The 23858-nt window shown below is 42.2% G+C and overlaps 1 protein-coding gene across 2 annotated transcripts in view; it reads right to left on the bottom strand.

Moving 5' to 3' along the window:
- VTI1B (vesicle transport through interaction with t-SNAREs 1B) overlaps window positions 1-23858 on the bottom strand; it is a 98103-nt gene that overhangs the window by 9800 nt on the left and 64445 nt on the right. Inside the window, exons 4-5 of one of the 2 annotated variants that reach the window (XR_012680268.1) lie at window positions 22518-22691; window positions 16350-16448 (exon numbers count right to left, since the gene is read on the bottom strand). Coding sequence is in view for 1 of the 2 variants with exons in the window: in XM_075193091.1 (XP_075049192.1) it covers window positions 22518-22691 (174 nt within the window). In the remaining variant the exon portion in view is untranslated. The remainder of the gene's footprint in view (window positions 1-16349; window positions 16449-22517; window positions 22692-23858) is intronic. The other variant, XM_075193091.1, reaches the window with a different exon arrangement.

The raw sequence follows: 23858 nt of genomic DNA, 5'->3' as shown, positions 1-23858 counted from the left end.
CTCACAAAGCTCTGTGCCTCCCAGAGGACTATTATAAACTGATTGCAGCGAGAGAAGAGTTAAACATTCTGCTTTCCGCTTGTCACGGACTTACCTTATCCCCGCCGCTCCGTCCAGCCGCACTTCCGCATTCAGGACCATGTGACCGCACCCGGAGGCGGTCACATGACCACAACCTAGAGGCGGGGATTTTGAATCCCCTTCAGTATAAAAACCTCACTCTGACACTCGCTGAGTGTCAGAGCAACACTTACCTGTTCCTGGCTCCTGCTCTTCGTGGATTGCAGTGTCTTCCTGTTTCCAGTGTCTCCTGTGTGCTGATCTCTGCCTGTTTGACTTCCCTGGCTCTCTAATCCCTGTGTACCGACCAGGCTTGCTGACCATTCTCCTATTCTTGTGACCCGTGTACCGAACCTGGCTTGTTGACTCCGAGTTGCCTTCTGATTCTGCCTGACTCCATTCCTGTGTACCGAACCGGCTTGTTGACTCCGCTACCACCGCTTCACTCCGCTGTACTACATCTTGAGGCGAACCTGGGGACCGCGACCTGCGACTCCTGGCAGCGAAGCCCACCCCGCCTTGCAGCGGTTCTTGGTGAACACCGGGGAGATCGTTAGACTCCGCACCTCAGGTAAGCCAGCGCTAATCAAGATTAGTAAAATAGTATCCAGAATCTGTTACACCGCTAAAGCGGAAAACTCTTAAATTCATAAAGTTTTATGAGAGGCGCGACAAGGCGGATAGGCTGTTGGCATACTGACTATGATCTAAACTTTCCTAAAGTAATGTTCTCCATATCAAATCTCACTCAGGTGGTCTCACTTAAGAAACAAATCAGATAAAAGAAGAAGTTAGGAGCTATTACAGTAAACTTTACAATATCTCACAACTGGGCGACTCCTCCCAAGCCTCGACGGAGGCCTCTAAACGCTTCTGATTGCCGCCTACCCAGGCTCCTGCCAGATGCTCTCAATCAATCTCAGGCTTATCCAAAACTTGAAAGCGAACAGGGTGCCAGGACACGACTGTTTCACAGCCATATAAGACATTTAACAATCTTATTTCGCCTTATCTTGCTGACTTGTTTAATTGAGTGCTAAAGGACTGCTCCTTTTCTAAAGAAGCTCTGGAGGCACATATTATTGTTATCCCAAAGGAGGGTAAGGACCAAATCGGACTGCGCCCATTACAGGCCCATCTCACTTTTGAACACAGACATCAAGATCTATGTGAAAGCCCTCGTTGAGCGCCTCAATTCTGTATTATCCCATCTGATCCACAAAGATCAAGTGGGCTTTATACCGGTTCGTCAGGCACGGGATAATACCAGAAGAATTATCAGCCTCATTCATTATATCAACTCGGCGAGAACACCGGCCTTGGTGCTTTCTCTGGATGCAGAGAAGGCCTTTGACTTAATCATCTGGCCCATTATGCTGGAATCTTTTAGGAAATTTGGCTTTGACAGTACTTTTCTCCAGAGAATCCAGGCGCTGTATTCAGGTCCCTCTGCCAGGATTTCGGTGAATGGGGTTCTCATTCCCGATATAAATCACCAATGGCATTCGTCAGGGTTCTTTGTCGTCCTTGATCTTTGCCCTTGTGATTGGCTACCAAAATTTGTTTCTCCCCAGATGTTAAAGGTATTACTATAGGCTCTGAAGAATACAAGCTTACCTTATTCGTAGATGACATTCTGCTTACTTTGACTTCTCCCGACACCTCGCTTCCGAATTTGCTCACCATCCTTTCCGCCTATAAGATAAACCTCTCCAAGACTGAAGCTCTTACGCTTCACGTACCCCCACCCCCACCTTAGGTCTTCTCAAAAGCAATTGCAAATTTCCGTGGCAGCATTCTAAAATAATTTTTTTTTATTAACTAACGATATGATTTCTTATACATGGAAAACTTCCCCGCTATAATTCAAATAATTAAGACGGATCTGTTCAGGTGGCAAAAACTAATCATCTCCTGGTTGGGTAGGAGAGATGCCCTCAAGATGAATATCCTGCCCAGTCTGCTTTACCTCTTTCAGTCTCTCCTGATGCATATACCCAGGTCCACTCTGATTCAATTACACCGCTGGTTCTCTCAATTTGTTTGACAGAATAAAAACCCAAGCACTAGCTTCTCAATTCTGTGTAGAGTGACTGTTAGTGTCAGAAGGGGCTTTCCGGACATCCGCCTGTATTACATTGCTACCCATCTAAGTCAAGCTGTGGCCTGGTTTACGAAAGGTGAAGGCCCTCGTTGGACTGACCTGTAGTCTTCCTGGTACCGTGTTCCGATTTTTTGGGATCAGCTCTCGGGGTACCGGCGGGAGATAAAGACCTATTATGGAGATCGCACCCGGTTGCTCTATTCACCCATCTGATATGGGATTACTGTAAGCTCTACTTTGAGACTACCTCCAATATCTTCCCCATAACGCCACTCTGGGACAACCCTGTCTTCATCCCGGGGCAATGCCTCTCTCGGTTTAGGGTCTGGAGGTAGAGAGGCATCAGATTGGCGAGAGACATTTTACACACTGATCAATGTATCTCTTTGACTCTGTTAAAGGATTTTTACCTCCTTTTGGGTTTCAGTCATCTTAATATTCTGGCAAATGTATGTATGACCATTTAATACCGTTATATATATATGACTATTACCGTCAACAAACTCCTCGCAAAAGGTATTTCTAAATTGACCCAAGAAACATCATTCTTATATTCCCTTATATCGACAGACTTCAAGAATAACCACAAGATATAAATTCATTTAAAGTGTGTTGTATTATATTATAGAACAAACAGCGTAATAATATTTTACACAAAATATAGATTTTGTGCCATATATAACACTTATTGCCTGTAATATTCTTCTATAAGTAATTGTGTGTGTGCTGACTAACTCTTATCTAAAGGTGTAGTGTGTGTGTGTGTGTGTGTGTGTGTATGTATTAAGCTATGTGTATGCATTGTGTAGTGAAGGGGGAGGGGAAAATCCATACAGACAAGCATGCACACCTCACTCAAGTCCAACGCCCATTTTTAAACACATGGTTACAACCAGATCAATCTACTCTACTTTCCCTTCAAACCAACAATCTAACAAAACGTTATTTTTAACAATCTGATCACTTCCTGAAACCAACACAAAACCACCCAGGACTATGTATAACACCAATGCTTCCATGACCAAAGCTTAACCAATACAGAACCATGTATAACACAAACGTCTCCATTTATATCAACAATCTATCCCAAACAAGGCATGCATTTATGTAACATACCAAACCAAAATCTTTCCAATCACATTTCAAACTTTCATATCACTTACAACAAAAAATCATTCATTCATTCTCATATCATTTATGTATCCATACTCACTACATTCAAGCTCCATAATTCACACTAGTCAGGGCCTAAGTAGGCCATGACCTGCATCATAGCATGTCTCGTCAGCCTAGCAGCAGCTTCCAAAAGAGAAGGTCTCTCCTGTGTAAGTGTATAATAAAACCTTTGTGGGCAGAGTCTATAACCTGGCTACAGTCTTTCATATGTTAATTACTGACCAAATGCTCCAAAACCTGTTTATCTGGTATCTACAAACCATAGTCCCAGATGGGGGAAGGATTTGTTCCTAGTCAGTGTGCTAATTAAATTGTAGCTGAATCTGTTCATATATTATAAAATGAAACATAAATAATAGATTATTTATGTACTCTTCATCAGTCTCTGCTGCAAGAGAAATTTGACTTCCCAAACATAAGCCTGTTTCCTTACCTTCAAGTGTGACACTATGTCGACTACCACCCTAAGCCTGATATTACGAGACCATTAACCCCCCTGGAAACTTGATGTGCTAATTCACCACTGCAACGGGGTATCCATTCCAACCTATACAATATGCTCACATCCCACAAACAATCTGACACCTACATTCATGAATTACGGTGGGAGGCTAATTTGGGCAGTCTGCCAAATGAGGACACTTGAGCAACAATTAGGTAAAGGGTTTCCAAGACTTCCATTTCCCTTCCTGTAAAGGAAAATGCATATAAAATCTGCTACCACTGGTAACTGGTTCCCGGCTGAAAAAGATCTATGGTTCCAATTCAGACTTATGTTGGAGGAGATGTGGGAAACATTGGTGCTTTCTCCACATCTAGTGGACCAAAAATCGCTTCTTTCTGGGATGATGTAGCCGCTCTGATCAGTGAGGTCACTACAGTCCAAGTTTCCAAATGCCCATGAAACTTTCTCCTGGGTTCCCCTATCAAGATCGTGGCTAAGCACCCAGAGAAATTGTCTGTTCAGATAATTAATGTTGCAAGATGCCTAGATGCAAAGCACTGGAAAATTCCAAATCCTTCTTCCAGACAGAAACTCCTCAATAAAATCGTTTTTTTTTTGGTGACTATGGAAAAAATGGCAGCATACTTAAATAAAAACCCCCACAAATTTCACAAATTTGGGGTGATTTTAAATGTACCAATAACCCATCTGGCCCAGCCCCGTTGCCTGACAAAGCTCAGAATATTTTAGCTCTTTTCCTATGAACAGAGTTAGGTAGGCCAAATTCTATTCTATAAATGTTATCACTATAAAAGGTAGGAAAATAAATGATTCACCAGTCTAGCTGGACGCCGGTCACTGGGGGATCCAGGTTTGGTCTAATCATCTTCTCCCCTTCATTATTGCATACACCTATATACTTTTGTATGTCTCATTTAAACTGTTTATCTGCTCTCGACTGATATCATATATTTCTCCTATGCGTGCCCAAGGGGTAATCCGGTGGACTACAGGAGTCTATAGGTACCCGCTTTTATGCAGAGTTGCCTTCTCTGGCGAGGAGAACAGAAAGACAGGGCATTAAGAGTCAGGCCTGTGTGAGGATGACTGTCTTCCGGCTGTGGACCATTCGCTTCTAGGAACTCTTTGAGGACAAGGGGTAGCCGAAGTGGTGCTTGATCCGGATGACTGCGAGGCGCCCGGGGTGGGCCCTGGGGCGATGCCCAGTCGCTGGAGAAGTGCCTGAGCTTCAGGTAGGGATCTTGCAGAAATTTGGCGTTCTTCATGCCAGAGGAAGAGACGGAAGGGAAAGCCCCATCTGTAGCGTATGTTGCGGGCTCTCAGGATCTGCGTCACCGGGGCCATTTCCCTGCGTCTGGCTAGAGTAACCGGCGAGAGGTCCTGTAAGATATGCAGAGTATGGCCTTCATACATGAGGTTGGGCAGCTTTCTGGCGCCCCGTAGGATCATCTCCTTTGCCGTGAAGAAATGGAGGCACAGAATGACATCCCTGGGTTGGTTTTGATCGGGTAGTCTTGGCTTTAGTGCCCTATGGGCTCTATCCAGTAGCAAATGTTCCTCCATGACCTTCGGGGCAAGCTGATAGAAGAGCTTCTTAAGGTATAAGACAAGTTGCGGAGGCTCGACTGACTCAGGTATGCCCTTGATACGAAGATTATTCCGTCTGGCCTGGTTATCCATGTCCTCTTGGTGCTCCTGAATTGAGGACAGATCACTATGGATAAGTTGGATGTCTTCCTCCATTCCAGTCTGGGATGTCCTATCTGATTACTTTTAATGCTAGCTGGACTTAATATTTGGCGTGGACCCAGCGCTCCGCTATATTAGAATATTCTGCAGGCATTAGTCCACAGACATCCATTTCATACTCATTAGACAAGAAACATTGCAGCGGTATTAGCGCTTTGTACTATTGGGACACTCTGTAAGACTGAACCTGCAGGGAAATACTGTCCTATATTTCTATAGCCAATTTATAGGGAGCGCTGTAGCAGTGTACTTTCTGAATCATTGGATCACCCTACTGGCATTAGCTTTGAATGGTGCCAGATTGAAAATTGAGACACCATAAAAGGAGTCACTGCATCTTATTGAACTTATTATCATAGTCCATCCATTCCGGCTAGCTTTGGGGAAGACTAAGAGATTTGCCTCATTAACAACACATTATGGCTATGCACTGAGAGCAATTTCTAAACATAATCATTGTGGTACCTTGAGATAGAGCAGCCTCTTATATATCCCGAGGTTGGTGTATTCGTTAGGAACACACATATTAAAATAATGTAATCCTGATGATCATGCATTTTACACCATAACAATTAGCTCTATCTCACCTATTACTTATAAGATATTTGGGAGCCATCAGTTATTTCAGCGGCAGTCACTGAAGGGTTAATTTATTTTTACTCTCTCTTTTCTATTTGTTTTTATCTCAATATTTCGCCAAGTACTTATTATATGGTCTAAAAGGCTACGGCCCTGTTATATGTTATACTTATCAAATACCTTTTGGAAACCAGAGTGCCCCTGTTCTTTGAACCACAACTCCCCTTTTTCTTCTTAACGCTTATTGACTATTTGAGATGGTGGTGCACCCCTCAACTTATGTGGATCTCCTTATTCAATGATAAGACGTATAAATACTCCTACACAGTATTCCATATGAGGAAGATTTCCTCCCTAGTGCAAACATTACTTTGTCTTTTTTTAAAATACATTTTACTCAGACTCCCCTTGTCTGAAGATCTTGCAGTGGGATGCGTGTATTCAGGTGTCATTTCCCTGTACTTCCACTGCCATGGGAGTCGTCAATAAGACCTGGAAAGGACTCTCGTATCTGGGTTCAAGACTCTTCCTGACGTGCTTTTTCACGACCACCCAGTCCCCTGGTTGCAGTTTATGGGTACCTGCATCAAAATTAGGGCCTGGAATGGAAGAAATCACTTGACCATGTATTTCAGTTCGTTTTTTTCTATAAAAAAAGCAACATAGTTCAACAAATCACCATGCACATGCTGTAGTTGCTATGGGAAGTTACAGCATGTTCTGTGTGCTGTGCCAAACAGTATCTGATTTGGTGCTAAATCTGTGACTTTCCTAGGAGTGTTCCTTACTCAGTGCAGGGCAATAGGTAAACATGAGATCCATGGCAGGCCTGTTTCAGCCATTATTTTCTGCATTTTCAATTTCAGAGTACCATTAAGGTGCTCCACACATCATGAGCTTTGGGGGGTGAAGGGCAAATAGGATTCCCATGTCTTTTAACAGTTCCTGGAATCTTTGCCCCGTAAAGCGTCTCCCTCTATCACTTTCAATGACCACTAGTACCCCATATCAGCAGATTACCTCACTCGTAATTTTCTTGGCTTCTGCTTTATCATTTGCTTTCCTATACAGCCATGCCTCCAGCCAGTGACTAAAGAAGTGGACACAGACTAGAACGTTCTCAAAGCCCAAGCATTTGGTAAGTTGTATAAAGTCTATCTGTATCCTCTTATAGGGATACTGTGTCTGGGGTGTGCTTTTCCATGGGACAGACTTACACAGATTAGGCATCCTGCCACTAACGCCTGTGCTGCTTGGGCAAACCCTGGTGCTATGCATAACCTGTTAGTGAGTGCAACCATAGCATCTTTCCCCAGATGCATTTTCCCGTGTGCTATATTGGCCATAATGAAATAAAGTGCTTTTGGCAGACACAAACGCTGACCTTTACACCACTCTCCTTGCACTTCTAGTGCTCCATGTCTTGCCCAAGTCTTTTTCTCATTCTCTGTTGCTTGTCTCTGCATAAGTTGGTGTGGTACGGTCAAACTTGGGGTCAGGGGGCCCCCATGTAAATTAGACTCCCCTTAGGGTACTAGGGCTATGGCGGCTTCTCGTGCAGCCAGGTCTACCAGTCTATTCCCCTTAGCTCCGGGGGTAGTGTCTCTGTGTGTGCCTTCACCTTCAATCAGTTTGGAGGACAGCTGGAATGCAGTGAACAGTGCCCTGATATGTTCAGCATGTTGACTTGTTTGCTTGCTGAACCTATAAGTCCCTACTTTTTCATAGAGGGCCATAATCATGCGCAATTCCAAACGCATAACTTGAATCAATGTAAATGTTTACGCTTTGTCCTTTTGCATATATGCATGCAAGTGTCAGGGTCTTTAATTCAGCTTCTTGCACTGACATGTGACTCGGTAGTCTGTTGAATCACTATTTCTGTGTGTGTGGTTACAGCACACCCTGTATAAGAAACACCATCTATGTGGTAGCGTAAGTTGTCTGCATTTGGTAGCTGAGGTATAGATAAAATATTATAGAATCACATAAACCGCTAGATATACAGTGGCAGCAGAAATACAGTTCCAAAACAACTGCACATAAGTTGTAGAGATATTTGACAGTAATATAAAATATGGAGTGTAATACAGCGCTACTGAAATCCCAAAATAAGCAGAACAGGTACTGACTTCGTTGTATTATAAAGAACACGGAGCTGTAACAAATAATCAGGCACGTTCTATTGAAAATCAACTTACAATAGTAATGCCCTCAATGTTCCCGTAGCAGGTACTTGTAGCGGAGATCGTCTTCTAATGTGACTGATGTAAGGTGTGCAACAATGATAGCCGTCTTCACCTTTCAATAGGGAAACCATCCGTGTTCCCGTAATAAATACTTGTGTCGAACACCGTCTCCAAATACTAAATGCTATCCGATGTGTCTAGATAATACAGCAGATCCATTTGTGCCTCCCCTCTCAGTCAAAGAATGAACATGAATGGGGAGAGAAATATAACAAAATCTAGTGTAGTACGTTTTAAAACAATAAAATTTATTAGGCAAAAACCACATAGGGCAAGAAATATGATCGCCCGTACCAGATATCAAATAGTAACACTCATAGAATAACTACGTTTGAAAAACGGAGCGGCCAAATGAGTCACCACGAGTCCGGTTAACGGGTTCTCAATACTTCCGTCCTCCAATCACCGACGCGTTTCGACTTGGAAAAAGTCTTTATAAGAAACACCATCTATGTGGTAGCGTAAGTTGTCTGCATTTGGTAGCTGTGTATCTTTAATGTCAGATAAAACCAAAGATCCTTGTCTCAGTTCTACACAATCATATTCAGAAAAATTTTGTGTTTGCATTTTTTTCTTCCTGTTCAAGCTGGGATGGGATTCCCCTAAAACCCTAGGGAAACGCCGATATATACAGGTACTTCTCCCATCTTTTGAAACTTCCTGCAATAAGGCAGCAGGATTCAACATTGTGCACCACTTAAGTGTAAAGTTACAGGGAGTTAGCAGTGCTACTTCATATTTGGTAAATCTGGCTGCTGAGAAGTGTATGGCATGTGACACCATTAGGGTTACTGGGTGCCCTAGCACAATATCTGTACTTTTTCCAAACACCATGGCCGCTGCAGCCACTGCTCGTATGACTGGGTCTAATTGTGCAGAGAAGTATGCAAATTACCTTAGCTTGCAACAATGTATCTGTGTCAGTACTCCTTGTGCATGTGCACTTACTTTATAACAAAATAAAGTGAAAGGCTTGTCATAATCAGGCAAAGTCAGTGCTGGCGCTGAAGTTACTTCAGCTTAAAATTGGTTAAACATTGGTTCTGCTCAGAGGAGAGTGTAAGTGGCTTGCTATCATCCAGACGTGCTATTGCAGGAGCACAGATAATAGCTCATAAAGTCTTAAGGCTTTTTTCATTTATGTACAAACATTGAATTCCTATCAAAGCATTACCATACCCATGATACGAAGAGGTGATTATAGTATATGATGATTATAGCACAGTAAGCAAGGGCAGTGAATGTCTTTACAACACTGATTGACTCAAAACGATGAGGATAAAAATAAAAACCTTTTGTTATCTACCATAATTTTACTTTACATTGCATTACTTTCTTTCAAACCATCAAATATAAAATTTGGTTAAAAAAACGAAAAACAAACCCAAACACTATTTCATATTCAACTATGTTAGTCCATTTCTCCTTAAAAACATACCTTCTGACCTTCTACGACATACAGAAAAACCACCTAGTTCATGCATTTGCTATGCGAATAGCCCATAAACTCTAATATCTCTTTCCAAAACAAGGTAATCATTACTCAGCAGAGTCTACGTTATTTAAATCCTTCATTAGATTATTCTTGTTTGTTGTGGCTGTAGACCCAACAACATATTGCAAACTTCTATTCATTGGAAGTTGGATCAATGCAATATGGATTGCCTAAAAGGTCTTTGTAGCTGGAGACCTTCTGTGAAGAAAAAAAACTTTTACATAGAGATTAACATTTATTCAGTAGGAATTACAGTAACTATCATGCTTGTCAGTATCAGTACACTGTTATCAGGTAACCAGTAAACATTTTTGTGCAGTGAACAGCTGCTAAAAGCTTAACTGTGACGCTATGCGTTCCATGCCATGATTTCCTCAAAGGGGCAGTCCCTAATCTCACAAAACAGAGAATGTCAAAGTGATGAGACCTAGGCGAGTGTTCAAAGCCACTCCTTTCTCATTACCTAGTACAGCCCCCTTGAATGACACCAATATGTTTTTTGGGTTTACAAACATTCAATCTGTAATCTTGGTTCCAGACATTCAACCATTTGAAAGCAACACTGCTTCTCTTCTAAATCAGAGAACTCTCGTTAGACACCTCACATTGTGTCTGTAAATCACTCAACATTTTCTCAACAAAATCTCCCGTCACCAAATATTCACACATATTTCCAGATTCTGTTTGCCATGTTGAAATTACAAATATATTCCCAATTCTGACTCACAGATGACATTTTATCTCGTAATATTTCTTTATGGGCATAACAAACCCTCCCGATTTCCGAGAACATTCCTTAGCGCCATTTTTACACAGGTTAAAACAGCTTGTAATATCTACATGTACAAGCTCACTCCCACAATTCTCAACTTCATTAAAGAGAAAGCTATTTTTCTCAACTTCAGAAACAAAATTATGTTGTTCAAATACAGAAACGGCTTGTTGGACCCCAGCCAGCTTTCTTCTGACACTACATTATTTACAGTCTTGTCCGTCCACTGAATCGTGCAGTGTTGGACCAAAGATTGTAAAACTTCTTTTGCATCTCTTCAAAAGCTTACAATTAAGCAATGCAGGAATTACATTTTCAAATGTATAACTTTTTCAACCTTGAAACATGTCTCTTTTAAAACAGTAAAGACAGGCAAACATGGATCTCCCTCACACGCAGTAAGATGGAGATAAAACTCACATACACAGGAAGAAAAACTAATTGTTATCTTTCAGCCTACTGTTGTGGAACTACAAGTCCCAGCATTAGACTAAGTACAAATTAGCTTCAACATTGTCACTCAACACATTTTTTTACTCTTGTAATATTGATGCCTACTTGAAGAACCTTTTTATCAATGTTACATACATTGCCAGATAAACTACAGAGTGCTTCTTATTTCAACACACTGAAACCTTTTACACAGAATAAGGGAGGGGCACATTTCACTCTTTCAGCTGCGCAGCATCAAACATACATTTTTAGTACACAACCTACTTGATTCATTATTTTAGTCATTATATAATTTAGCTTGAGATACATTTAGCCTATCCACATATATTGCGACTTTCCAGATCTCTTAACTTTCCTGTGCCACCTCAAACAATCTCTTGGGGTCTGGTCTCAATACCCCTTTGTTCTTGTCACATTACCACTTGCAACACCCTTGTTTCTCCATCCACACATGTCAATTCCTTCTTTGGCTATCCCCGCTTTCTTGACAAATTACTTGCAGACCTTCCACTCCCCTCATATCCTAGAAATCTGTGCATCATTTCTATGGGGGAAGGGGAGGGGGGGGGATTGCTGTCATTTATCTACTTACTGTCTATATTCCCCTATATTGACAGTACTTTTGAGCCCCAATAGAGACTCTGTTCTAGATTCTGTGGATTGTCCCAATAGTGGACATCCCGTTCTGTGGACACATTGGGGTGGATGTCCGATTCTTTGGACTCCCTACACTAGATGTGCGGTTCTGTGGGCTCTGTGCACTGGATGCCCGTTTTGCAGAATAGCCTGACAGCATCTGGAACGAAGGTCTGAAAACTCTTTCTAAACTTCTGGATGGTGTTGGTGTATCACACATGCACTCAAAATTCACTCATCTTTCAGAAATCTAATTACCAATACAATTACAGTAAACAAATTGAGTTAGTAATTACTGTATAATTCTGAGACTTACAGATCTGTGTGCCCGATACCTTAGACGGACATGAGGAAGCTCTAAACAGAAGAGCCTGACGAGTAGAAAAGAGGATTTATACTTACGATAAATCGGTTTCTCTGATTCCATCTGGGGGACACTGCTAACCATGGGGTAGAGTAGGGTAGGGAGGAGTCTGGCACCCAAATAGTTAATCTTTTGCTGCTGACAGGCATATCCCCTCGCCCCTTCCCCACAGAACTCTGTTTGATTAACAAAGCCCTAGGAGGACAGGCCAATCAAGATACACAAAACACAGAAAAGAGGGGGGGGGGGGACGCAGTGTCCCCCAGATGGAATCAGAGAAACCGATTTATCGTAAGTATAAATCCTTTTTTCTCTCCTCCATCTGGGGGACACTGCTAACCATGGGGACTTACTAAAGCAGTCCCTCTGATGGGTGGGACTGCTCTGATCGCCCCACACGTAGAGCACTACGGCCAAATGAGGCGTCCTCAGACGCAAAAACATTAAATTGGTAGAATTTTGCGAAAGTATGGAGCGAGGACCAGGTAGCTGCCCTGCATAGCTGGTCCGCTGAGGCCCCGTTTCGCGCTGCCCAAGACGCCCCAACCAAACGGGTAGAATGGGCAACAATACGCTTCGGCACAGGACGCTTAATACGGACATAAGCCTCCCTAATTGGTAAGCCACCTAGCAATTGATTGCTTAGACGCAGGCCATCCTCGCCTAGCGAAATCAATAACACAAATAGAGAATCTGTCTTACGTATCTTTGCAGTTCTCTTAACATATATCCGCAACGCCCTAACGACATCTAAACCTTTACTTCCTTTTGTTCCCGTAACCTGAGGATCCTAATACCGGAACTACTATTTCCTGATTAATATGGAAACCCGACACCACCTTAGGGAGGAAGGATGGAATAGTCCTTAAAACTGCCCTATCCTCATGAAAGACCAAATAAGGTTCTTTATAAGATAAGGCCCCCAGCTCAGAGACTCTCCAAGCTGAGGCAATAGCCAGCAGGAAAACTGCCTTCCAAGTCAAGAACCGCAATTCCGCTGAGCGAAGTGGTTAGAATGGAGGCTACTGCAACATGTCCAGGACCAAATTAAGATCCCAAGGATCCGTAGGATGCCCGTAGGGTGGCTGGATGTGAAGCACTCCCTGCAAGAAAGTTCTAACATCTGGAATCTCCGCCAGCCGTCTGTGAAAATACACTGACAATGCTGACACCTGAACCTTTAAGGTTCCCAAAAGGAGACCCGCATCCAAGCCACCCTGCAAAAAAGCTAGAAATCTAGCCAGACAAAAGGATTTTGAATTGTAAGATTTCTTTTTTACACCACCTTATATACACATGCCAGATGCGGTGATAAATCCTAGTCGAAACTGGCTTCCTGGCTCTTAGGAGAGTGTCTACTACACTCACAGAGAACCCTCTGGCTCTCCACAGACTGGATTCAAAAGCCATGCCATTAAATTCAGCCGGTCTAGACCCTGATGTAAGAACGGTCCCTGGGTCAGCAGATCTCTTCGAAGTGGCAACCGAACCCCTTGACCTACTGCTATCAGAAGAATCTCTGGGAACCATACCCTTCGTGGCCAGGCTGCAGCTACCAGAATGACTGGTCGATCTCCCTGCCTGACCCTTCGGAGGACCCTGGGAATCATTGATATGGGAGGGAACAGGTATCCTAACCTGAATTCCCAAGGCATTGTTAGGACGTCCACTGCCACAGCCAGTGTTCTTGCGCAAAACTCTGGGACTGTCCTATTGATTCTTGACGCCATCAGGTCTCAATCCGGAAGTCCCCATTTGTCCACCAGCAACTGGAATACTTCCGGATGCAGAGCCCACTTCCCTGGTAGAACTTTGTGCCGAATTAGATAGTCTGCTTGTACGTTCTGTTTCCCTGGAATAAACACCGCTGACAGCGCAGGCACGTTTCTTTCTGCCCAGGCAAAAATCTGAAACGTGACCCTCATCGCTCTTGCACTCCTGGTGCCCCCTTGTCTGTTTATGTATGACACGGCCGTGTCATACATAATGTAATCTCTTTCCATGATCCCCTGAACCCACCTGTCCGCTGAGGACTCTGTCCACCCTGAGCCCTCTACAGTGCTTTCAGGATGGCCATAAGTTCCAGCACATTTATGGGAAGAACCGACTGTCTCTCTGACCACAGACCCTGCATCTTTAGGTGAAGGACCACTGCCCCCCAACCACTCAGACTGGCGTCTGTGGATACTAAGATCCAGGCCCACGGGGCAAAGGATCTGCCCTTTATTAGGTTGTCCTTTAACAACCACCAGCTGAGGGATTTTCTCGTCTCTAGAGATATCATCCACTGGCGATCCAAACAGAGGAAGCACCCCGACCACTTCCTCAGAATGTCCCATTGAAGACAACTGGAGTGGATCCTTCCGTATGGCAGCGTCTTGAAAGATGCCACCATCTTTCCTAGCAGCTTCATACACATGAGTACTGACAGCCTCCTGTGTGACAGAACCTTGTCTATCCACTCAATTAAGAACCTTATCTTGTCCTCTGGAAGAAAAACTCTGCTGTCTGCAGTGTCCATTATTAGTCCCAAAAATGTCATTCTCTGACAAGGGATCATTTGTGACTTTGTTACTTTCAGGAGCCAACCGTGTTGTTCCAGCACCCTCACCGTAAGGCGAAGATGTTGTCCCAACAACTGAACCGTTGATGCCTTGATTAGAAGATCGTCCAAATAAGGTACAATCTGCACCCCTTTGGAGTGCTGCCATAATCTTTGTGAATACTCTTGGGGCTGTGGAAAGCCCGAACGGAAGAGCTCTGAACTGATAGTGAGCGGAGCCTACAGTGAATCTGAGAAGCAGCTGATGCCCCTCCCAGATCGGCACATGAAGATAGGCATCCTTGATGTCTATTAATGCCATGAACTGGCCTGCCTCCAGGCCATCTATGACAGATTTTAAGGACTCCATCCTGAAAGAATCTACTCTCAGATGCAGATTTAGCTGCTTGAGGTTCAGCACTGGTCTGAATGAACCGTCCGGTTTCTGTACCAAGAATAGGTAAACCCCCTCCCTTCTTTGGTACTTCCGAACCTCTACAATAACCTTCTTCAAAAGAAGCAAATTGACAGTAGAGAGCATTGCCTGTCTTTTTTGAGGACAGCGGGGTAAACTGATTACAAAAAACCTGTGTGGAGCAGGCTCCACCAACTATCATGTAACCACTTTTCATGATCCCCTGAACCCACCTGTCCGCTGAGGACTCTGTCCACTGCTGGGCAAACCCCAGCAGCCGTCCTCTAACCCCACCCTCTGTTATCAGAGGAGGATGGTAGTCATGCTGTCGGTCTATCCGGCAGCTTGCTGGAAGAGGACCTTGCTGCCGTGGAGGACAAGGATGACCTTCCTCTAAGCAACTGTCTGCTACCTCCAGCAGCCCTTGACCTGACTGTCTGGCCTCTGCCAGACGCGCCACTGTGAAAAAGCTGTCTAAAAGAACTAAACCTTGGAACTCTGGGTCTAGGAGCATTCACAGGCAAGAACGTACTCCTACCCCGAGGCCTGTGAGATCCAGGAGTCCAACTCTGGACCAAATCGTATCCCACTAGTATACGGAATGGATTCTAATGATCTTTTTGACTCCAAATCTGCATCTCAGGCTCTTAACCATAATGTTCTTCTTGCTGCTACTGCTGTAGCAGAAATAGAAGATGATATGGAGGCTGAATTCTGGGCCGCCTCATATATATATCCTGCCGCCTCCTTAAGGTGCATGGCCAGGGGGAGCAGTTCCGAATCCTGTAATGGGGACTCTAACTGCCCAGCCCAGGCTTCCATAGCCCTTGCTACCAAGGCCGAAGATAATGCCGGTCTGAAGTTTGTACCAGCAGCCGTAAAGACCGATTTAAAAAAAGTTTCCAACTTACGATCGGTCGAATGCGCATCTCACACTGCGAGAAGTCTAACTGTTACCAACCTGTCAGCGGGTGCCGCGGCTCCCCAGCTGTACAGTCCTTCTCTGCTCACGAGTGCGCTCTGTCTTACAGAGCCACTCGTGCACTATGTCAACAGCTAATAACAAAAAAGCCTAAACCCAGTGAACGCAGTTCACTGTGCAGCTCTCCATACTTCAGCCCATACTCCAAGGGCACCTACTTCAAACTGATTTCTGTGGGGAAGGGACGGGGGGATATGCCTGTCAGCAGCAAAAGATTAACTATTTGGGTGCCAGACCGCTCCCTACCCTACTCTACCCCATGGTTAGCAGTGTCCCCCAGATGGATGAAAGAGAAAACTCTACTCACCCGGGTTATAGTCAGAGTCCTGTGTCCAGGGCGACCTCCAGTTGTTCTGTCCTTGGTTCAGGTCAGCAGTCTCGGTGTCGATCTCCAATGCTGTCGCATCTAAATCAGAGATTGTTCACCTGTGTCAGTTTATCAGTTATGAGCTCATCAGCTGGAGAGAAATAAATACACTGCATGGTTTGCGTGTACAATTAGCTCTCTACTTTATTAGTTACAAGTCCATATCTATATAGCAAAAATCACGTATTACAGAAAACTACACCCCAAAAGGTTTTAACCACTCATGCTTTCTTTACACAGATATTGTTACATTCTCTCATTTTCACACAGGAATACTCCCCAGGGGGGAGTCGTTTATCTCCATCTGCTATGTCCAAGGTTATAAGCATAGTCTTGTGCAAACAATGAATAACTCCTACATACTAGCTGTATCTAATCTGTCTTTAAGCTATAAGAGAACAAAATGGCTATAAGGCAACAAGATGGTGTCAGCTTAGCAAAATCACATTTCTCAGTGGAAAAACTAGAAGAAAAACAAAAAAACTGATTCGCAGAATCACTGTATTACGCTATAAGGGGCTGGGATTAGGTATTACAATTGAAGTTGAATAGTTGCGTTCTCGGCGGTTCCGCTTATTAGCACTAAAATACGCAAATAAGCGGCTAATTGGATACCCCCCCAAAGTGTTTTAAGAAAAAAGTAGATTGTGATAATTTCTTGCCCTCATCCAGTAATCACCACAGGACATGGATTCAAACTATACCTGGCAGCCAATTTAGAAGTTTGAGGAGAAACTGCTTGGACATAGAAACCTTTGAAAAACAAGGTAATAATTTAAAGAAATATTTTTTGGGAGAGAAATTATAATAAAGTAGAATTAGATTTGGCTTTCAGAGGAGATAAAAAGTTTGGGCATAACGTCATTGTTGAAATACAAAGGGAACATTAATACTGAATTATCTGATGTGACCTTCATTATTCAATACAATAATAACAAAGAAACTGGAGAATATTATGAAAACACATGGCACATTCTGCAAATGGATGAAAAAAAGTATTATCCAAAATCCTAGGATAATATATAAGAAGGCACAAAACTTGAAGAATATACTAACCAAAAGTTTTTTTCCGCTAGCTCCAACGCAAAAAAAGATCATGAGAAAAAAGGCTTCTATAAATGTCTGAACTGCAAAGCGTGTAAAACTATTGGTGAAAGAGACACAAAACCAACTTTCTTTTAAGTCCAATTCGAAAAAAACTTTTTAATTATGCAGAACATGTCATGCAACTCAGAAAGTGTTATATATGGTTTACAGTGCCCATGTGGCCTACAATATGTAGGGATGACCAAGAGAGATCTGAAGACTAGGCTATCTGAACATATTTCTAACATCAAAAAAGGCCTTAAAAGCATTTTTTAGAAGCACGCAATAGGGACCCAAGTTAACTGAAATTGAGGAGAATAGAACAGGTCCATAAATTCTGGAAGGGGGGGAAATTTTGTAGAAACCCGAGCCAAAACAGAGGTAAAATGGATCTTTAATATGAAGACAAATGACTTCTAGCGGCCTGAATGTAGATTTCAATCCAAGTCCCTTTTTTAAAAATATAATCGCCTGAGTTGGAAATTTCTATAATAATTTTTAAGAATAGATTGATATATAATCACTTCCTGTTTAAAAAAAACCCCAAACAAAACATATATGCACACACACACACTAAACATTATATATATATATATATATATATATATATATATATATATATATATATATATATATATATATATACATACACACATATATATATATACACACACATATATATATATATATATATATATATATATATACACACACACACACACACACACATACATACATATATACACACACACATAAACACACAGTTTTTTAAGCAAATAATTTCGATTTAAAGACCAATTGCCTTTTGAATAAACATTAATATTATTTTAAAAGATAACTTATCAGCGCCATTCAATTTTGGAATACCAAGACCGAAATATTATGTGCATAAAATTGGGAATTCGTTAATTCCTTTTAATTTTAAGTGCTTTGATTGTTTTTAATAAAGTTTTTTTGAAAAAAAAAAAAAAAAAAAAAAAGGGAGGACAGCCTTGAAGGGCCCTCCCAATCAGCAACTAGTACTCTGAGAAAGTTATTTACGGATTAAACGCGTTAGAGGAAATACACGTCTTTTTTTATCCATGTGCTACACCATACAGGAAGTCCATTGCGTTTCAGCAAACCGGGACTGCAGTAACCTGCAAAGAAGCACTGAAATCGGGCGCCAAGACACAACCAGTAAAAGTCTCACTGGACGTGACAGGGTAAGAGCCGAATTAGATATAGTGAACAGGGACAGTTTTTCTCCACACGTTGGGCAGCGCTGTCTGTATCTGGCGCTCAGCTGCCAAGACTCTGCCTGGTGTTTTACCTCTACAATAATGGCATTTATGAATGCTATAACAAATCCAAGAGCCTTACAATTCATTTTGACATTTATACTATTACTTATTTTCATTTAAGCTGCACCTGATTGTTTAGAGATTGGTATTATATATGAATAATGTTCCAATTACATATGTATGATATATATATATATATAGATATATAGATATATATATATATATATATATATATATATTTAGTATACTAGTATAAGAACTAATTAGTTCCCTATATATTTTTATACTGTCCTTGAATAAAAAGGAGGAAAAATAGAGATGTTAATCCCCTTTTTTTAGAGGTAATATTTTATACGTTTATCTCCTCAAACAGAATTTATGACCTGGAATTATATAGTATTGTGTTTATTTGTTTGTTTATGTTTAAGTTGTTTTTGATTTTTCCGTTTTTTGTTTTTTTTTTGTTTTTGTGTTAAGTTATTCCATATCCCGGCGCTAGCGCGTTGACGAGCTCACGCTGCGCATATATCAACTATAGCAATAAAGTTAATCCATCTTCTGGCGCATGCGCGCTGACGGGTTCATGCTGTGAATGTATTAATCCAGCATGGGTCCTTTATGAATAACGTTATATAATGTAAGTTCATATATCATCAAAAAAGGTTTATATACAATTCTGGGGGACTTTCTACACTCAGTGTATTTAATTGACTGTTTATTTATCTAGTGGATTATTTTAGAATTGGTCTGTTTGTATCTATAGCAATAAAGCTATTTTCTATGGTTTGCGCATGCGGGATGAATGGCGGTCACCGCGCATGTGCCAATTAGCGTGGCTGTGTTATAAATAGCTCCAATATGGTGCACATGTATGTTTAATGCTCCTGATGAAGTCTTGAGTTGTGCAAGACGAAACGCGTTGAGCTGTATCCAGTGTGTTTTCCAGTACCTCATGTGAGTGCTTTTATTACATTTTATTAAAAAATTTTATATGCATACCAAAATATCTTCCTTTTTTTCAATCTTATGCATCTTCGCCATTTGGATGAGGTTGTGACTGTGAAGTCATTGGTGTTGCACTGTTTTAATATTCCTCACAAGTGGGATACTTCATGATATCTGGTACGCAGATTAAAATGTTTTTGCACTTATATGGGTGTCACTTATATTGGTAATTTTGGGATACTATTCCCACACACCCCATAGGATAGTGGGGTTATTGGTGATATTGCCCTCACCAAGAATACTACAGAGCTATACTATGTTTGCTCTTTCTGCAGTTTGGTACTGATCGGTGGAGATCTGGAGGACTACAAGTACAGCAAAGACTACTCCACTATCTCCTAAAAGACTCATCGCTGTTTACCTCACGGTACGCATGTTATTGCTCTATTCCACGTTGTATATTTGATATATCACTGAGAGGCGCTGCTTGTTCTTCTGTTGCAGTAATCCAATCTGTCTGGACTAACCATCTGGCTTCAGGCTATCGAGGCTGCCACTCTTATAAGAGTCAAGTGATTTTTATGTACTGTGGATACGGGACTCAATTGTTATATATTGTATATTTATACATATTCCATCTTACTATTTGGAAGTAGTTACGCTGTGGTGATCAGCGCCAGATATATCTTTTATTTGTGTATATATATACATATACACACACACACACACACACACTGAATTGCCATTTCACTAAGATGACATCCACAGCCTCTTCTCCTTTTTCCACATATCAGGCAAAATACAGCCTTACCTTGCCATTTTCTGCTGTTGCTATACTAACCTGTTCAATGCTAAGTCTCTTGGGTGCAAGATATTTCATCTTAGAACGTTTGCTTTGGTATTGATAGATCCTCTTAATAAATCTGACAAGTTTATCATCATATTGTCTTCTGTCCACAGCAGTAGAAGCTGCACCTTCATCAAAGTACAGCTTTTTGTGCCCCCTTGATGATTTATACACAAAGCAGCCACAACATTAAAACCACTGATAAGTGAAGTGAAAAACATTATCGCGTTACAATGGCACCTGGTGGGATATATCAGTCAGCAAGTGAACAGTCAGTTCTTGAAGTTGATGTGCTAAAAGCAGGTACAATGGGCAAGTATAAGGATCTGAGCGACTTTCTCCTTTGGAATTGGGTCATCATATAACAGATAAGTGATTTTATTTTGTATTCAATGTGAGTGCATTACTTATTTTACACATTAAATTCTGTTGTGGTTGCAATACTACACTATGTGGATTCTTTTTTGGTCCTTTATGAGGTGTTCAACCTGGAAATTAGAGGGATTCTGGATAAAGACCAAACTACACAGATAAGCTCTAAAGATTGTACATTTGGTACGCTGCTATCCATTAGTGGGGGTGGTGTGTAATGTTCACCATTTGCTTTGAGATAAAACCTTTCCGGAAATTACTTGGATATTGATAAATCTTATCACATCATATATTCGGTATGAAGACTCACATAAGTGGGGAATAGTGTCCACTGTATGCCTATGTTTAAAAACTGTTACGAGCCGCGGCAGTGCCCAGCCGCCGCGACTCACTCACCCGCGTCCCGGCCGTCGCCATGGCGACCGGGACGTCATTTCCGGCCATAACCCGGCCGTTGCCGGGGCAACCAGCAGACGCTTCAGAGCTGCGTCCCGGCAATAGGAGGAAGCCGGGCGCAGCGATTCTACAGCCTGTGGGCTAATTAATAGGGGCAGATTATAGGAGGCAATTACAGGCATTAGCCTGCAACTGTGCAGGCCAGGGGCAAGCCCTGATTGGCTCTATTAGTGACTGCTCTATTAACCTGCAGGAGTGTGTTCAACCTGTGATTGGTTCAGCTGGGTATTTAAGGCAATGAGGTCTGCTGCCTCATTGCCGGTTATAGCTTCTGTGCTCCAGTCTGCTGACCTGCTTGTTCCAGTTCCTGTATCCTGTATCTACGTTTGACTTCCCGTGTATGACCCTTGGCTTCGTATTGGACTTCGCTTGTGTTTCCTGTGACCCTGATCCTTGGCTTGTTTACCCGTTCTGCTACTTTGCCTGTGACCTCTGACCTCAGCTTGTTCATCATTACTGTTACCTGCTGCCGGCCTTTGACCTCTGCGTGGACCTGACTCTTCTTGCCTGGGTTCTCCCCAGCCGGTACACACTTCACGACCCTCTGTCAGTCTGCAGCCCAGTCTGTCCCCACCATCAGGGGCTCCAGTGAACACCTGACTGGCAGAGTAGACTCCGGGTTGTGTTGTGCCGGCTGGAGGGGTTCCTAACAAAAACACATTGTTTGGTGTACCTACTCTTTCTGGTTCAATTGATTGGTGTTTGATTGTATTTATACATCACACTATCTCTTGGTATATATTTACACAGTATATCATCACTGTGTTACCTAAATACTACACTATTGTGCGCCTTGTCCTTCTGCTTTAATATCTATCTACCTAACTCTATATCTACCTATCTATATATATCCGAAAACTTTTGTCCATATAGTGTATATCGCTCAGTCGATATAGATCAAGAAAAGAGGAAGAGGCCAGCTCACATCCAGATTAGGAACAGTCAGTCCCCTGGTAATATTTGAGCAGGCAACTCTCCAATTGGTAAACAAAACTAAAAAGAGCACAGTACTTAGTATCATAGATTTAGCGCCAAGCACAAAAAGTTCTCCGTTTTGCACTGCTCTTGTAAAGAGAAGGTTTTGTGACCGATCATTTCTTCAATGCCCACATTACTCACCCGTCCCTTAGTTCGTTCTAGCTGTTCTCGCTGTCCACCTAGTTCTTCAACAATATCCCGGCCAATGGCATCAGTTTCAGCAGCTACATGGTGAGATCTGGCTATACTGTTAGTGGCTCTGTTCAAGCTCTCGTTGCCTTCAAGGAGCAATGCTCTTTGGGATTGCAGGGCAGTCTGTAAAGAAATAGTTATATGGTTAGCAAGGTTGAGAAAAGTTAAAGCTAAAACAAAAGCCAAGTGAGGCAGCTCTCAATTTATTTTCACAGTTGGGGAAAACATTCCTTCTTGACCCCATACATAATAAGAGCCTAGTCGCTCTCTGTCTGTGTGTGTATGTTAGGGAATTTAGACTGTAAGCTCCAGTGGGGCAGGGACTGATGTGAGAGAGTTCTATGTACAGCGCTGTGGAATTAGTTGCGCTATATAAATAGCTGATAAAGATTCCTTCCAGTTGAAGTACATACTCCCTTGTCACCTGCAGAATCATAAAAAACTACCTGGACAAACCTTTATATTAACCTCTGACATATTTATAGATGATATCAATAAAGTAACCACTAAGTCACTTTTCCAAATTACCGTATATACTCGAGTATAAGCCGACCCGAATATAAGCCGAGGACCGCAGAAAACTGGGAAAACTCATTGACTCGGGTATAAGCCGAGGGGGGGCTTTTTCAGCAGAATAAATGTGCTGTAAAACTCGACTTATACACGAGTATATACGGTAATAAAAACATTTGGCTTTAAATCAGCCTCTCTTTATAAAGAAACTCTCAGTTCCTTTAATTAATAACATTAATTTCTTCTGGACTCTCATATGTTCTTCCTGTAGACAGGTCTCCAAAACTGTAGCCCACATTCGAGTTGTGGGGTGGCAAGTGACTTTTACCGCAGTAAAACTATAGGAAACAAAATAGATCAGCAGATGTTACACAGACAGTAGCGAGGTGGAATACAAAGGACAAGTGCGAACATGAGAAACCCGGCTTTAAAAGTGAACTTTGTCTGAGCTATGAGAGCAATATCTATAGATAAGGATCCAAGAAATTATGGTGGCTACCAAATGGTAACAGAACAGTAGATGTTTCTTACCTGTTAAACTGGTTTCCTTTGCTCCTCTACGGTAGCATGCACTAACCCCCCCGACCACCTTGCACAAGTCAGGACAGGAAAGACGACACACACCAGGAAGGTAAATATAGACACACCGCCCTGCTCCTTGTGTTTTCTGGTTTTCCCCAAGTTGAACGATATCTCAACACAATATTAGTAATAACACTAAGGAAGGGCAGCATACTGCCATGGAGGAGTTAAAAAAAAAAATAATAAAATAAAATC

This window comes from Mixophyes fleayi, chromosome 12, assembly GCF_038048845.1.
Source record: "Mixophyes fleayi isolate aMixFle1 chromosome 12, aMixFle1.hap1, whole genome shotgun sequence".
Taxonomy (NCBI): domain Eukaryota; kingdom Metazoa; phylum Chordata; class Amphibia; order Anura; family Limnodynastidae; genus Mixophyes; species Mixophyes fleayi.
This window is presented reverse-complemented; position numbering and strand designations above follow the sequence as displayed.